Source organism: Balaenoptera ricei, chromosome 4 (assembly GCF_028023285.1).
Source record: "Balaenoptera ricei isolate mBalRic1 chromosome 4, mBalRic1.hap2, whole genome shotgun sequence".
NCBI lineage: Eukaryota > Metazoa > Chordata > Mammalia > Artiodactyla > Balaenopteridae > Balaenoptera > Balaenoptera ricei.
In genome coordinates this window covers 89,938,577-89,954,125 of record NC_082642.1, presented here as the reverse complement: position 1 = coordinate 89,954,125, position 15,549 = coordinate 89,938,577, and the positions used below count along the sequence as shown (strand labels likewise).

Here is a 15,549-nt window from a genome sequence, read left to right as displayed (position 1 = left end):
TGGTGGCACCAGGGTGGGACTCCAGTTATATTTCTGCTGTGTCCACCCCTTACCCTTACTTTATATGGTTTGGGTGGGGGAGGGGGATGTGGAAGGACAGAGTGACTTCCAGCTTCTGAGTCTGGAAGTCCCCACTCTAGTGAGTGAGGGCCACCCAACTTCCTCGTCCTCTCTGCCAGGTAGAGAGACGCAGGTGGGACGGAAGTGGAGGGGACAAATCTGGGGTGGAGGGGACAAATCTGAGGTGGCACCAGCATCCTCAGGTCTCTTCCTTCCAACTCCTCTCTCATAGAGGACAGAGGTCTGGTCCCCACAGGCCTGAGGGAGACGGTGCAGCAGCTTCCTTCATCCTGGCCCTACCCCATCTGCCTGCGGACCCTGCGGCTCAGACTCACAGGCCATTCCATAGTGAAAAAGCATCTCCTCGGAGCTCCCTGGGGGAAGGGTGGAGCCATTGGGCATCCTGAAGTCATCATCTGGGTTGCCGTTCCAGAAGCCTGAGGGACAGAGCAGGAGTCAGCCACCCTGGGACTGTGGCCCCCCCCCTTCCCTGGGGAGCCTCCAACAGGTCACATGGAGATGTGGGGAGTAGGGGGCCTGCGAAGCGTCTTTCAGTTGCATCTGTTGTCGGTTCAGTCCTCCAGGAGGCCAGGAGAGGACTATAGCCTCAGAGCCTGCCCCTCTGCTTCAGGGAAGGAGGAAATGAAGGAGGAAGTGGGGAAAGAAGGGAGGGAATATGGGGGATGGGGGAGGGTGGGAAGGTGTGAAGCCAGAGGGAGGGAGGGAGGGAGGGAGAGAGGGGAAGGGTGGCTGCTGGCCCCATGCTCCCCAGAGCCCATGCTCGATGCCCCCTCGGCTGCCCTGGACCCGGAGCTTCAGGAGGACGGGAAGTGAGCCTCAGAGGTAGCTGAAGAGGTCCCTCCTCCTTCCTGCTGCTCTGTACCCTCAGGGCTCTGTTCCAAGGAGGCTGAGAAAGGAAACTCCACCTGTGATGTCCACAGGCCCACTGGAGGTAGAGATGCTTACGGGCTGGGGGTTCTGAGCTCCTACTGCAGAGGCAGGCTCCTGCCTGCTCCTTACCCATGAGGCCCTCTGTGCGGTTCTGATACTCCTCCGGGAGGCTGCAGGAGGCATGGAGGATGTTGGAGAGAGCGATCACTGAGATGGTCACTGCCCCATCAAAGTTGGCTGATACTACGGAGCCATTGCGGGTCATTACAACTCCAGAGGTGTTGAACATCTCCTGGCCTGGAATGTTGGGAGACAAATGAGGAAAAAGCCAGCGTTGGAGACCTGGAGGCCCAAGACTTGGCAGTAGTGAAGTTTCAAGATGCAGAGAGGAGACTAAGAGCAGCTGGGAGATGCCCTGCAGGGTCCTACTCCAGTGGCCCCAAACCACACTCACAGGACACCTTCACGGCCCACCCCACCCCCTTCTCCCTGGGGACTGAGGACGGGCTGTCATAGAGAGGCTGTCACAGCCTCAGGGGAAGGAGATGGGTGAGGAGGGAAAGTTTAAGGCCCAGCTCTGGTGAAGAAACTGCTCAGGCACAGCTGCTGGAGGGACAGCAGGGGTGGTGACCACGCTGCTCTGCCCCGATGCCACTGCCTCTCCGCCCCAGCTCCCTTCTCCCTGGTGCTGGGCACCCTGCTGATCCTGACCCAGGGTAGCAGGAGAGGGCAGCTGACGGCTGTCCCCAGCCTACCTATTGCATCTTCACGGTTAGTCTCAAATGTTACAGTCTGGTTGTTGAGCAGAACGTGGATTGTGTCACTGGGCTTAAGGAGCCATTGAACCTGGAAGGGAATTGACAGAGGCCTAAGCCCGACCTGCAGGTGGGCCCAGAAACTGAGGAAGGAGGCTACAGAGAGCTCAGAGCCTGGGGCTTGGATGGAGGTGAAGGTGATGGGGAGTGTGACCACGAGGTGATGTAGCTACCAGGTGTGAGGCGCTTGGCACGGGCCAGGTTCTGAGCGAGGCACATTTCATAGATTAGCTTTTAAATCTCACAACGGCCCTGTGAGGTAGGTAATATTAATATCCCCATTTTACTCTAAGGAAAAAGAGGCACTGGAAGTTAAATTGTTTCTTCAGTCTCACAGCCAGGACCCTAATCCTGTGTCTCCCAGGTTGACTCTTTCTTTTTTTTCCCCCATTATTTATTTATTTTTATTGAAGTATAGTTGATTTACAATATCGTGTTAGTTTCAGGTGTACAGCACAGCAATTCAGACATATATGTATATGAAGAATATATATATATATATAATTCTTCAGATTCTCTTCCCTTATAGGTTATTACAAAATATTGAGTATAGTTCCCTGGGCTATATAGTAGGTCCTTGTTGGTGATCTATTTTATACATAGTAGTATGTATGTGTGTTAATCCCAAACTCCTAATCTGAACCACTGCTCTGGCAGGATGCGTCCTCCCTCCTTCCTGCTCCCTTCCCTTCTTCCTTCTCTTTCTCCTCCGGGGCCTCAGTCTCCAGCTGAAGGTCCCTGAACTAAAGGCTCCCTGTGAGGGGAGCGCCCTGGCCCCACTCACCGTGATGGGGTCCAGGCTGCTGGAGTTGTATTCAGCGGCGAAGGCAATGAAGTTGGTGGCCTGGGCCGAGCCGGTCTGGGCAGTGCGGCCCTGCAGCAGGAAGGAGGAGTTTCTATCTCGGGTCCGGACCAGCAGGAAGTCTCCCAGCCCATTGAAGGTGTAATTGGTACCATCCAAGGTGGTGATGTGGGGGTCCCCAAACATCCAGGCTGGAACAAAGGAGGTACCACGTTGGCAGGGCAGACCAGGGAAAGACCTGGGAGACTTCAGCCTGGAGAGGTGCTCATGGAGCATTTAACCCTCCCCGAAAGCCCTCTTGTGCTTGTGTGCCCCCTCACGTCCTCTCATTACTTCCCCACCTACCACACCTCCCCCTCCGCAGGGCCGTGTGTGAAGTCCCTCCTCTGCCACACTCCGCACACACCTCCACCTTCCCTTGTGGTCACAGCGCTGCCCCAGGAAGCTTGTGCCGCCCCGGTCCAGACCCCGAGAGGCTAACCCTCCCCAGATCTTCCACTTCAGCCCTGCCCCAGGGCTGGGCTCCAGCAGCCTCACCCGGTCTCGGGGGCTGGTACCCAGCGCAGCTGACGCGGGGCCTTCTGAGCTGGTACAGGGCGCAGAAGGAGGGCTTGTCGTTGAAACGGCAACACCAGTTCTGTGGCTCCAGTTCTTGGTCTGTGGGGAAGAGCAGCAGGTTGGGGGAGATGAGGGACCTGCAGGACCCAGCTGGGAGGTTTGGGCAGGGTGATGCGGGCGGCAAGGGCATGGTTGGCAAATCAGGCCCACATGAGTTCAGATCCCACCCTGCTTAATGACCTTAGGCCATTGACCAGTTACTATCTCCCTTGTGGGCTTGTCAGAGCCACGTGGAGCAAAGCCCCTGGTGGGCAGGCACAGTGTCCTTCCTTTCTTGGAGTGGGTAGTCTGAGTCCCACCGCTCTCCAAACGCTGGGAGTGGGAGGCTGTGGCTGGTCGTCTGGGGACTAAGGAGGCTGCTGAGATTGCAGGGAGGAGGTGGGGAGCACATGCTTACCCTGGGCCCCCAACCCTGTCCTCTCTAGCTCCTTTGGAAGGTCTCTGCGGGAAATGACTCCACATCTTCCCCCAGACAGCCTGCTAATCTGGGTCAGACCAGGCCCCTCCCCTTCCCTAGAAAGATGTCCCTACTCTGGGCTGGGGCTATGGGCCAAGTGGAGATGGGGCAAGAGGAACTCAGTCAGAAATCCCTAGGATGCCAGCTGGAAGGGATGTCGGAAACTTCCTAATGTTACAAGATCAGGAAATTGAGGGGAAGTAGCTGGGAGGAAATCGGGACAAGAGGCTTCATTCTGTGGGTCCCACTGCTGACGTAGAGCCCAAGCTGGTCTCTGACAGTGAAGAACAGAAAGCTCCAGAAAAGGCGGGGTTGAGTTTTCCGTGGACACACTTACCGAACTGCCAAGGACTCTGCACTCTCCAGCCTTGGAGAAGCTCTCCCCAGGGTCCGTAGCTGCAGCACACGCCCCCTCGCCAGGAGGAGAAGCTGCACAGCTGCCTGCTGCCAAGGCCCGACCAGGCTGCAACAAGCCCAGACATACTCAGGCCCAGGATGCCCGTGGTGGTGGCGGCAGTGGGGTTGGGGTGCTTCCAGGGAGGAACTGAGGGTGCCCCGGAAGGGAAAGGTCAGGCATGGCCAGAGGGAGGGAGTGGGCTTGTGGGGGACACTGGGGATGCCTCGAGAGACAGGAAGGAGGTGTCACCTATGTTGATGGGCTGGAATCTCAAGTCCCATAGTCCCTGCCTCCAGGAACACGGGCAGGAGATCTGGTTCCAGCCCCAGCTGGGCCACTGAGACTGTCTCTTCAACCACTGCAGGCACTGGAGACGGTAGTTGGGCTTTTCTTCTTTGTGTAGCTTGTAGATTTGCAGCCCTCGGAGGCCTGGGGGAGCAGAGGAAGAAGGGGTTATCCCAGGGCCTGGGGCCACAAGCTCTGATTTAGCTTTAGGGACAAGCAAAACTCATAAATGCTCCCTCTGTATGTCACTCCCCCAACTCTGGACAGCTCTTCCAGGGATGAACCCAAATGAGACTGGCAGGGATTCCTCCCCAAAGGCCCTTTTGATGTGACGTTCAAAATTCCAGAGTTTGGATCTTAGGGTGAAACCCTGGGACAAGTGCTGGGCAGGGAGACCTCACCTATACCCAACTCAGAGCCAAACCCTGGCCCTGGGCTTCAGTCCACCCCATTCTCTACCCTCATGTCTACTACTCTAAGTTCCAATACCTGCCAATCCCCCCCAAACCAGTTTCTCCTCATGCACCCTATATCTCAGTGAGTGATGCCACCAGCCACCAGCCACATGCTCAGACACTTGCACAGACATGCCAGTGGCCAAAGAAGCCAGGATGGAGGCTGACGCTCAGGGGCCAGCTGGGGAGCCACAGGGAAGCTGGCACGTGAAGCAGACGCTTGCGCCAACAATACAAGGCTGAGGAAGCTTCCTCTGTGCCCAGATGCCATCCTTGGAAACGAGAAGTAATTGGGAGAAGAAATCCTGAAGGGGGTTTGAACTTTAAATAGACCTTTAATTAACTGTAAGTTACTTACCACCCACCCCAGCTGCATGAGTGAGAAATGGGGCTCCAGAGTACAAAAAAATGCAATAGGACATAATGTATTAGATTTTGATCCTGTTCCCACACAAAAGAAGAAATTATCAAGATAACTACAGTTTGATAAGGTTTTGAAAAGAATAATCATTGTTTATGATTACCTGTTCATGTATCTTCTCCACAATGGCCTGGTATCAAGGGAAACACACCAGATACTCTCCCCCAAAACACACACACGCACTATCACATTGCACCCCCTACATCACAAGCAGATGCATCTGGATAGAAGGGACTTAATCTGATAGGACAGCTTTCTCCACAAGATGGCACTCATGATTTGACTCAGCTTCTGTTTACCAGAATTTCTTGCCATAGAACAAATAGAACTGGATTTATGCTTCACAGTTTACATGGCTAATTTCTAATGCTAAAATATCTTTTGTTCTGTCACATTTTGGAAACTGTAATTTCTTTCCCTTTGGGGCCACCAGACAGTACAAGTCATGGAGGAGGCCCATGGGACCTAAAGTACCGGCCTTCTTACCAGAGTGAGAGCTCTCTGAGACCAACAGAGTTGGTCTTTATTTTTTTCATACTTCTGGCTCTTAGCACTGTGTCCAGCGCACAGCAGGTACTCAATAAATGATGACTGAATAGATGTCAGATCCCCTGGAACTCCTTTTTGGTAGATCCATTAAGGGATCTCATCTGGGTTCTCACTCCAGCTCTGGGACAGGACACTTGGAGAATTGTCCTAACTGCTCATTCATGTCCCCCACCTCCTGCTGTACCCCCGTCCTCACTTCCAGGATCTGGGCCCCCTCTCATAGCCCTCCTGGGTTTGGCTCATTCCAGGGAGAAGACTCTGTACTACATGAGGGTGCAGGAGGTACGCTGCTCCCTGGGCAATGCCAAGTCTGGATTCCACCTGTGGGAGGTCAGATTGTGCTGGAAACACCCTTTGGGACGGTGGAGATACAAGGGAGCTGCCCCTCTAGGACTGTCATGGCACACGGAGTGCGAGACAGAAGAGGACTTGAGTCCCTCCAGTGTGATAAGGTGGCGCTTTTACCTGAGTTGGAATCCAGGAATTGGTCTGGACGATACTTCTCCCACACTGGCTGGAATGTCAACGGGCTGTTTTTGAAATACCCGTCTCCACTGCAGGCAAAGGAAAGAATCTCTGGCCTCTGTCACACACAGACTCTTTCCCCTCAGTAGGCAAGTTACTCATTCATCCGGCCGGTCAGTCAGCCAGTTACCCACTCGGTCTGGCCAGTCATTAGTCATCAGCTGGTCAGTCAGCTATTCAGTCAGTTTGGCAGCCAGGCAGCCAGAATCACTGGCTCCCAGCGCTAAGCAGGAGCGGGAAGGAGGCGGATGGGGCAGGGGTAGGAGGCCCTAATTTATTCCACATCAGATGGAGAAGTGCAGGAAACGGTCCTGAGACAGGGGTGTGAAAGAAACAGCTCAGGCCTCCTTCCTGTTAGTTTCCCTTCAACTAGGGGTTGGCAGGGGGCGCTGTAGGGGACGGTTGGTTGTGAGGGTTAGGAGCAGTCTCTGAGTTAGGAGGACCTGGTCAATGGGTGCTCCGCCCCTCTCCCCACACCCCGGGGTGGTGTTTAAGCGCTGCTCCAGGAAGGAGGGACCCCTGGAGCAGAACCCGCAGCCTCTCTGGGTGCACGCCTCAGAGCAGCGACTCCGGATCCTTTCTCCCCTTTGACACAGGACAGATGAGGCACATGGGCGTGACACCTTCCATGGGTGCACTCAGAAAGGTGTGAAATTCCTAGCTAAGTTGGATAATTCTGCTACTTTCTCCTCCAGGGCACATCAAAAAGCAAGTGAAAGCAATGTAATTATAGGGGCGATACTGAACACACTCTCGGAGAAAAACCCTTGCAGCAATTACCAGTAACAAATTACATGTGACCTTCACAACTGATTGCACACACACCATGGTTCAGAACTGTTGTGTCAGAGAATGAGCCACCTCCACACTTGGGAACCCACGCCCGCATCCACGTGCCATCCATCTCTCTGCTCTCCATCTTTGCCACTGACCCCACACAAGCTGTTGGTGCCCCTGGGCGAGAGGTTAATTCTCAGCCCATCAGAAGTCAGGAAGGCAGATTTCAGCATTCTATTTTGGACTCAACTTCCTGCTTTGCCACTTCCCAGCTCTGTGACTCTGGGCAATGACTTGTCTATTTGTACCTCAGTTTCCTTACCTGCAGAATGGGTAGTAAATAGTATCTCCTTCATGAGGTTGTTGTGATAGTCAAATGAAATAATGCCTATTAAGTACTTGGTGTAATAAATGTTGGCTGTTATTGTGATGTTATTTGAGAAGTCAAGAGAGGTCAGCTAATGTCAGTGGAAATCCTAGAAGTCAAAACTCTGGGAATTATTATCACTGTGCACGGGGATTGGGGTAGGGAAGAGAATGGCAGGGTGAATAGGGATCTTTTAATCTGAAACAGCAAGAAGTGGGAACTGGAGTCCGTGTGAGTCAGAAGCATTGGCAAGGAGGAATCGTGCCTTGTCCTGGGGGGGATGGAGTGTGTGTGCAGCTCAAGCCCTGCTCTGCAGGGCTCCAGTTATCTGCTCAGTGCTGACAGCCCCTCCCTGTCCTACCTGGAGAAGCCCATCAGGACGGGGTTGCCTGGGCGCCGGGTCACATCCCACTGCATACCGCCGCTTTGGTAGAGAAACAAGGCGTAGGACCTGCTCCCATCTGTGGAAAGGATGGCCTGGTAGGTGCTGGTCTGGGGGTTGGCAGGAGACAGACACAGGGATGCCTGTGAGAGATCTGGGATGTCCCACCCATCCCACTCCCCCGCCACCCAACACCCACGTCACCTTTTCCTGGCCTACCCAGAGCAAAGGCATGGGCTTAAAATATAAGCAAGTTTGGAATTATGCAGAGATTTCACCCTAACTGTCAAAGCACCTGCCATGGTGGATTTGCCTTCTTTGTGACTTCTTTCCAGGGAGGGAAGGTAAAGGACTCTGGGTTAGAATCCAGTTAGAAGAGGGTCTGTATGAGAAAGCTTCAGCAACCTGAGAGGTTAGCCAAGACACTCGAGAGCTGGGAGAGGCCTGAGGAACTTCCTCTGGGATATTTAAGGATATTGTCCCAACGTCCCCTCACCCTAAATAGCGTGGAGGACCACGCAGGTGAGACTGGAGGTTCTCTGAAGGTGGGTGTCAAGCACTGGGCTTGTACAAAGTAGGTAAGCAATGAACTTGTTGAGCCAATGAAGAAGTGAGTGACTTTTTAGACCAGACACGAGGAATAACTTTGTGACTGTCCGAGCGGTGAGGCCCCAGAGAGAAGATTAAGGAGAGCCTGTGGTGTGCCCCCTTCCAGTGGATGCATTTCGGTTGAGAGCCAGAGTGCGGAGTCGGAAAAACCTCAGTTCCAGGCCTGGCTTTGTCATTTGCTAGCTGGGTGACCATGAGCAAGTTGCTTAACCTCTCCAGCCAGCATCCTCCTCATCTCTAATACGTGGATAATAATATTAGGTTGAGCCATATAAAATTGCCTATAGGCAGCCACTTCTGACTAACAGAAATTTCACGTCCCATGTTTCAACTCCTAATACCCAGTGCTCTGGGCTGGTGTGATGTCATGTAAGCGAAGCCCTGAGGCACACCTGGCACGTGGTAAGTGCTCAGGAAACAGGGCGGGGGTGCGGGGGCGTTGGAGGTGGAGGGATGGGGGATGGGGAGGCGGGGAGGTGGGCCGGGAGGGGAGTGCTATAATCAGCCATCTGTCCTTGAGTCAGAGAGGAGTTTAGAAGAGTGGGCTCTGCCTAGGATTCTAGGATGTCTGACTTCCAGATGGTTCACAGGGAAGTGCCCATTGGTCCACTCACCCCGATGGTCCCCCAGGCAGGATAGGCGGGGGCATGGAACCACGTGACCTTTAGCGTCCACCTGGCTTTATAGTTCCGGGTGTTTGTTAACATTTTAATCCAAGACTCCACCTCCCTCACTAGCAGGTTGTATTCATCATAGAGAGTCTCGTATTCCTAGGAAAAGAAGGCAGATACGGACAAGGAAATGAGGGTCCCAGCTCAATACTCCTGAGGGACCCCCCACTTTCTGCTCACTTTAGTCCACCTGTGTCTCCCATCCTTCCCCCTCCCAGGCCTACATTTTCACAGTTAGTGCCTGTGACCTTAAGATAGATCCAAATTCGGGCCACAGGGAAACCTGGGGTGTGTGGAGTGGAGAGTCGAGGCCCAGAAACCCAAGTCTTCTGGACTTGAACTTGTGCAACTCTTAGCATAAACTGGCTCCGACTGTGCAACCGCCTGTGCCCATTTGTACCGCCCTATGTCCAGCTGAAGGCTCCTTGAAGACAGGCACGTATTTCTTCACCTTTGGACCTTCTACAGTGCCTTGTCCGTGGAAGGGGCACGATCCACATTCGCCTGCGGTAGCTTTCATTGCGCTGGTAGCTCCCACTGATTGGAATCATAAACCCCACCCGGGAGCACACGCAGGGTCCCTGCTTGATTCAGCCTCGTTAGGATGGACCCCTACAACCTCATTCTAAAATCAAACCATGGATCGCTGCACCCCATCTCTGTCGCCTGCAGTCTTCCCGTGGTTGTATCCTAGTCTGCTTCCTTCCCGCCCCCATATTTAAGCTTCAGTCCCCGCCCACACTGAGCCCGGGCTCTGACAGCTGGAGCACTTTCAAGGCCCTCCACACAGCCCTTTGTCTCTCCTTGGCTGCTGCAGGACCCTGAGTGCTGAGCTTTGAAAGGCCCACCTGGTAAAATATGGTTCCCCGGCTGTTGGAGAAATCAGCATCGTCCCAGAATGGAGCCACCAGGGCCACAGGATCCCAGGCTGTAAAGCCTCTAAGGGGAGGGTTGGGGTAGGAGAAAATCTGGTACTCTGATTCCGGAAAAATGATCTGGCCATTATCTGTGAACTGAGCACAAAGGTTCTTCCGGTTAGCATTCAGGGAGGGCGTATCCCAGCCTTGGGTCAGCTCCTGGGATGCGTGAGGATAGAACTTCAGAGATTTCAACAACCTCTGGAAGGTCTCATCCATCTCCCTGCCTGCTGGGAGAGGCCCTGTACATAGTTCTCCCACAGATACTCTTCATCCTTAGGCCATTCCTCACGTCCTAAGACCTTCCTAAGGTGGTAGGTTTTGTCCTGCTTCAGTGGCAGACCCTTTCACAGTGTGTCCTGACTCAGCCCCCTCACTGAGGGCCACGACTGCCATTCAGCTCTCCTCTGGTAGACATGAAGTATCAATACTTGGACCAGGGAACCAGGAAATAATTATAGAAAACGTGAACAGCATCAAAGAGTCAATTTTCCCAAGCAGAGCTTCCTATGCAATAAAAGGGCCCGTGAAAACAGTGGAGAGCTTACTGGGCCCCGGCACCTCTCTACTGAGGTGACAACACTTCTGTCCACCTGGGTGGGGAGGCCTTGCCTAGCTCCCTGTCTTCCTCAGGTGGTGCCCTATCATTAAAGACGGTGCATGCAAACTGAGCTAGCGGCAGGGACACAGTAGGTGCCTGACGAGCGTTGCTTCCATTCTCCTGCTCGGTCATGGTCATGGTTGGTCATGGTCACAGGGATGTCTCTGAGGCTTGGAGGGGGAAGCAAGGCCCGCGGAATGCAGGTCATGGGTCCTGCCCTTTGGGCTGCAGTCGGGGACTCACGTAGAGGGAATTCCGGAGAGAGGAGCCGAGGGGGAAGCCAATCTGGGGTTTGAAGAGTGGCGAGGTGAAGTCCACAGTCCTCTTGACAAACTCCTGGTCTCTGGCACGCAGCCCGTAGGGGAAGAGGGAAACGCCTGGGCCGGTACAAAGAGGAGCAGGAAGTTCTCATGGGCCCTGATGTCATCAGGGCTGGTAGGGGCCCCCAAGAGTGTCCCCAAGCTGCTCCTCCACCCTTGTCCCCTGTTCCCCTAAGTGGGAACCATCAAGGACTCCTCTGTCCACTTGCATTCAACCCATCTCCTCATTTTACCCCTGAAATGGTACGCTCAGCCTTCCCCAGTTTGAAGAAAAACAGATTCTGCTGTCAGAATACCAACAAATTATTCTGTACCAGTTATGGTACTCAAAATTCTTTTAAGGGTGAAAAGACAAAATTCCTCCAATGTAGTGAAGATAAGTAATTGAAAGATCATTTCACAGAATGAGACTTGTTCCCTAAGATGGTATTTCTCTAGATAAACTTAAAATCCCCGTAGAATTTGTCATCAGATCCCCCATGGAGGTCCTTGGGCTCCAATTTGAGAAACCTTGTCCTAAACGTTTCTCAAATGGACCTCCTCCTTTCCATACTGGCAGCCCTCACCTGGTGTTGCTTGGAATACCGCAGCAATCTCTACACTGATCTCCTGGCCTCCTGCAAATTTATCTCGCACCCCAGCCACCATGGAACGGTTCATAAATGTAAATCATGCCACGTCCTCCCTGGTGCCTCTCTTCAAGATTCCCTCACATGACAGCCTTGCTTCTCAACACCCTTCCCCTCACTTCTGGTAACCCCGAATTCTTTACGGATCTCCTCCCCCTGCAACACTAGGACTGCTTTTCCTGTCCATGCCTTTATTGCAGCTGTTCAGGCCCTCCTGCCTGCCTGGGGCACTTCCGCTACCCCAGCTCCTATTCACTCTTTCCAGGAAGCCTCCTCTTCACCTTGACCCCACCCCCACCCCTGACATTCCATCGGGCCTTCCAGTGTGCGCACCTAATATCCTGGGCTTATTCTAATGGCACCTACAGAGGCAGCAGCTCTGTCTCTTGCTAAACAGTGCCTTGATCATTTCTGTATCTCCAGCTCCTAGCCCAGCACCGTGTGCAAAGCCAGCCCTCAGCACCCAACTCTGATGCTCTTGCATTGTCCCTGTAAGGCCCTTCTGATTCAAAACAACAGTCTATGAGCAAGCAGGTTGAGACTAAGCACTCAGTTACCCACCCCTATCAAGGGGGTATGGAGAGCAGCTGGACTTCCAACGGCCCAGGTGGGGCAGTGGAGAGATCCACAGAACTGGTTCCCCCAATGACCCACGAGGGACCTCGCTGGTAGATCCAATCCAGCTGCCACAGCTACAACCTCCACATCTAACTCCATCCTCTCCCTCCCAGGGTGGAGAGGCTCCAGCTCTATGGAATCACTCGCCTTTCTCGGGCTTGATAGGGACTGGGGCAGCTGTTGAGTGGGTGCCTCTGGAAGTGCCAGCAGTGGACGTGGTAAGGGTCTGGGAGGTTGTTAAGGGTAGAGATGTTGCTGTGCTTCTCCCACTGTCTGTCTTCTGTGAGGTTACGATTGTTCCTGGGCAGGCAGGGAAAGAAGACTGGAGTGGGTTTTACAGAGAAAATAGCAGAGTTAAAGAGAGTCAGAGACTTTAGGAGCTGGGAGAGACAGCTAGAAACCTGTCTGTCTTCTGGTCACACCCAAATCACTCCCTGCAGAAAAGCAGTTATCTCCTGGGGTAGAAGGGATGATGAGCCTGTCACCCACCATACCCGCCCCTGACTTCATCTTCTCGTGGACCTGACCTCCAGCCTGTCAGTGTTAACTCACCTTCCTCTCTCAAGCACTCCTTGAGGCTGAGCTGAGCCAGTTGGGCCACTGTAAGAGACCAAGACCCCGGAGTCCCCACCTACCTGATGTCTCAGTCTTCACGGAGGAGCTTAAGGATGCTGTGGATGGTGGAGAAGTGCTGGTAACAGACAGATGAGTGGGGTGACCTGTGAATAGGGTGGTGGAGCTCCAGGTGACTGCAGGGCCAGGGGCTGATTGAGAGAATGAAGAATTACCGGTTGAAGTATAGAAACTCGATATGGTCTGAGCTGTGCCCATATTACCAGAAGCAGAGTCAGAGAAAGAATAGTCTGTGGATGGCTGTGGAGTAAGCAATGGACTCTTAGAATACTTACATGCTGAAGAAGTATCAGGAGTGGTCTTGATCGAAAGGTAGCTTGTCAGTGGAAATGGTGAAGTTGGTGTGGATCCAGCTACACTGTTATGATTACCTGTAGAAACCATATCTGTTGGCTTTGTAATAGGATGCATAGTAGAGGCTATTGTCTGAACAGTTGCAAGATGCTCAGACGTGGGTGTGCTTGACTCGCCCACTAAGGAAGTAGGGACTTGTGTGGTATTTGTCAAGGAGTTATTGTCAGAACCCACAGGGGGAATGACCCCAGCAGTCATATTTTCATGGGTGAATGAGCCTGGGGTTGTTGTCAGAACTTCTCCACTTGTGGACAAAATTGTGGAAGGAGAACGTGAGGCTACATCACTCAGGGTGATAGAAGTGGCTGTAGCTGTCCCTTCAGTTACCCCAGATGACATGGTTGGCATTGCTGTTTGGGTCCTGTGGCTGTCGCTGACTGGGTTTGAGATAAAGGTTGTGCTGGTGCCTGAAGGTGACAGTGTATGGGTAACAGTTTGTGGAGATGTGTGTACATTTGATGTGGATGAAGGAGGTGGAGATGTGACTGCTGAGAAGGTTTCAGTCACCTGGGAGACTGAACTGACAGTTTCAGATCCTTTGGTGGTTCCTGTACTTTGAGTCTGAGCCATCTGGGAAATGGCTGAGGTTTCCTGAGGAGAGGTGCTGGGAGAAGCTGGGCTTGACTGTCCTGTAGGTCTCCCTGTTGTTGAGACCTCAGAGATGATGGTTGAAACGGTGCTGGAGACAATAATGGACCCCAGTCCTGTGGTTCCTGGAGTAGTGTCAGGACTGGTTGCAGTGGACAGTTTGGTCGTTGACAGAGTTGGGTGGCTTTCCCTGGAGGAAGTTGGTGAGAAACTCTTGATCTTACCTGAGGTAGATGTTTCTGGGGGAGCACTTCCTGAAGTTGTTTGGCTGCTTGCCGTGGATGACAAAGCAGGAGCTGTGCCCCCCAAGGTGGTGTCCATCACCAAGGAGGCCAACGTACTGGTTTGTGGTTCTCCAGTGGTCGCTGTGCCTTGAGTCTGATGGGTTTGGGAAATGGCTGATGTTGTGTCAAGTGAGACGCTGGTAGCCGGGGATGTTGATTGTCCTCCTTGGCCTCCCGAGGTTGAGATGACAGAGGTGGCCTGAGGAATGGTGCTTGTTATGGAAAATGATGTGCCACCTGAAGTTCCCAGCGTGGTGTCGGGGTAGGTTGGTGCTGTCCACAGTCCTGTGGTAGTGGTAGTGGCCTGAGTTGTGTGGTTCTCCCTGGAGGGTGCTGGGATGAAGGTTGTCACTTCACCTGTGGTGGACGTATCCTGAGGCACACTTTCTGAGAGCGAGTGTCCACTTGGTTTGAATGAAGAATTTGCAGATGTGACTGTTTTGATTGTGTTCATCACGGGGGAGAATAAACTCACCGTTTGGGACTCTTGTGCAGTCTGTGTGCCTTGAGTGGGACCTATTTGGGAAATAGCTGATGATTCTTGAGGAGAGATGCTGGCAGAGAGTGGTGTTGACTGCCTTGTTGGGCCTGCTGTCACAGTTTGTTGAGATGTGTGTCCACTTAGTATGGATGAAGGAGATGTGGATGTGACTATTTCAGTGGTTTGAGTCATATTGGAGCTTGTGCTGCTGACATGAGTACCTCCAGTGGTCTCTGTCCCTTGTGTCCAATGAGGCTGGGAGAACGCCACTGTTGTTTGCTGAGCAGATGTGCTCAGATAGCGGTGTGTGGTAGGCTCTTTCTGTTCGCCTATTGTTGAGACCTTAGATGAAACCCAAGAAGTACTAGCTGGGGAAGTATATGATCTTTCTGCAATTAATGTAGTGGCAGCTACTGGTGTTGACAACGGTTCTTTTTGTGACTGAGCTGTGTGGCTGTCACTGAAGGATGAGGAAGTGACTGTTGTTGTTTTACCTGGAGTAATTGTTTCATGAGAAACACCTGTAGAGATTGCGCTTCTGGTATAGGGCCACCCCGTGGTCTCTGTGCCTTTGCTCTGGTGGGTGTGAAAAACCGTAGATGTTTCTGGAGTTGAAAAACTGGTAGAGAGTGGAGTTGATTGTGCTACTGACTGCCATGTTGTAGAAACTTTAGAAGTGAATGGAGGAAAATTGCTAGTTACAGAAGGTGATGTGTCTATTGTGCTTCTTACAGTGGTGTCTGTTGAGGTTGGTGCTGTCAAAAATTCTGTTGCTCTGAGAGATATAATGCTGGAACTGGAAGGAGATGATGTGCCTGTTTTACCAGAAGTGAACGTCTCCTCAGAAATGACTTCCATAGGAGTGTGTCGACTTGGAGAGGATAAAGGACTTAATGTGATCATTGCTGTGATGGTCCTCGTTTGGGATTCTCTGGTGGTCTCCGTGCTCTGAGTCTGATGGTTCGGAGAAGATGCTGATGTTTCCTGAGGAGAGATGCTGGAAGAGGGCAATGTTGATAGTCCCTCTATTTCAGTTGTCATTG

General features: G+C 52.8%; 1 protein-coding gene across 1 annotated transcript in view; it reads right to left on the bottom strand.

Annotated features, from left to right (window-relative positions):
* Positions 1–15,549, bottom strand: part of MUC4 (mucin 4, cell surface associated) — a 49,497-nt gene that overhangs the window by 11,712 nt on the left and 22,236 nt on the right. Inside the window, 15 exon segments of the mRNA XM_059920891.1 lie at positions 396–497; positions 1,081–1,248; positions 1,707–1,797; positions 2,551–2,759; positions 3,106–3,225; positions 3,981–4,106; positions 4,290–4,469; positions 6,216–6,304; positions 7,781–7,911; positions 9,025–9,180; positions 9,930–10,094; positions 10,843–10,976; positions 12,314–12,466; positions 12,802–12,930; positions 13,075–13,170. Of these exon segments, the coding sequence (XP_059776874.1) occupies positions 396–497; positions 1,081–1,248; positions 1,707–1,797; positions 2,551–2,759; positions 3,106–3,225; positions 3,981–4,106; positions 4,290–4,469; positions 6,216–6,304; positions 7,781–7,911; positions 9,025–9,180; positions 9,930–10,094; positions 10,843–10,976; positions 12,314–12,466; positions 12,802–12,930; positions 13,075–13,170 (2,049 nt within the window).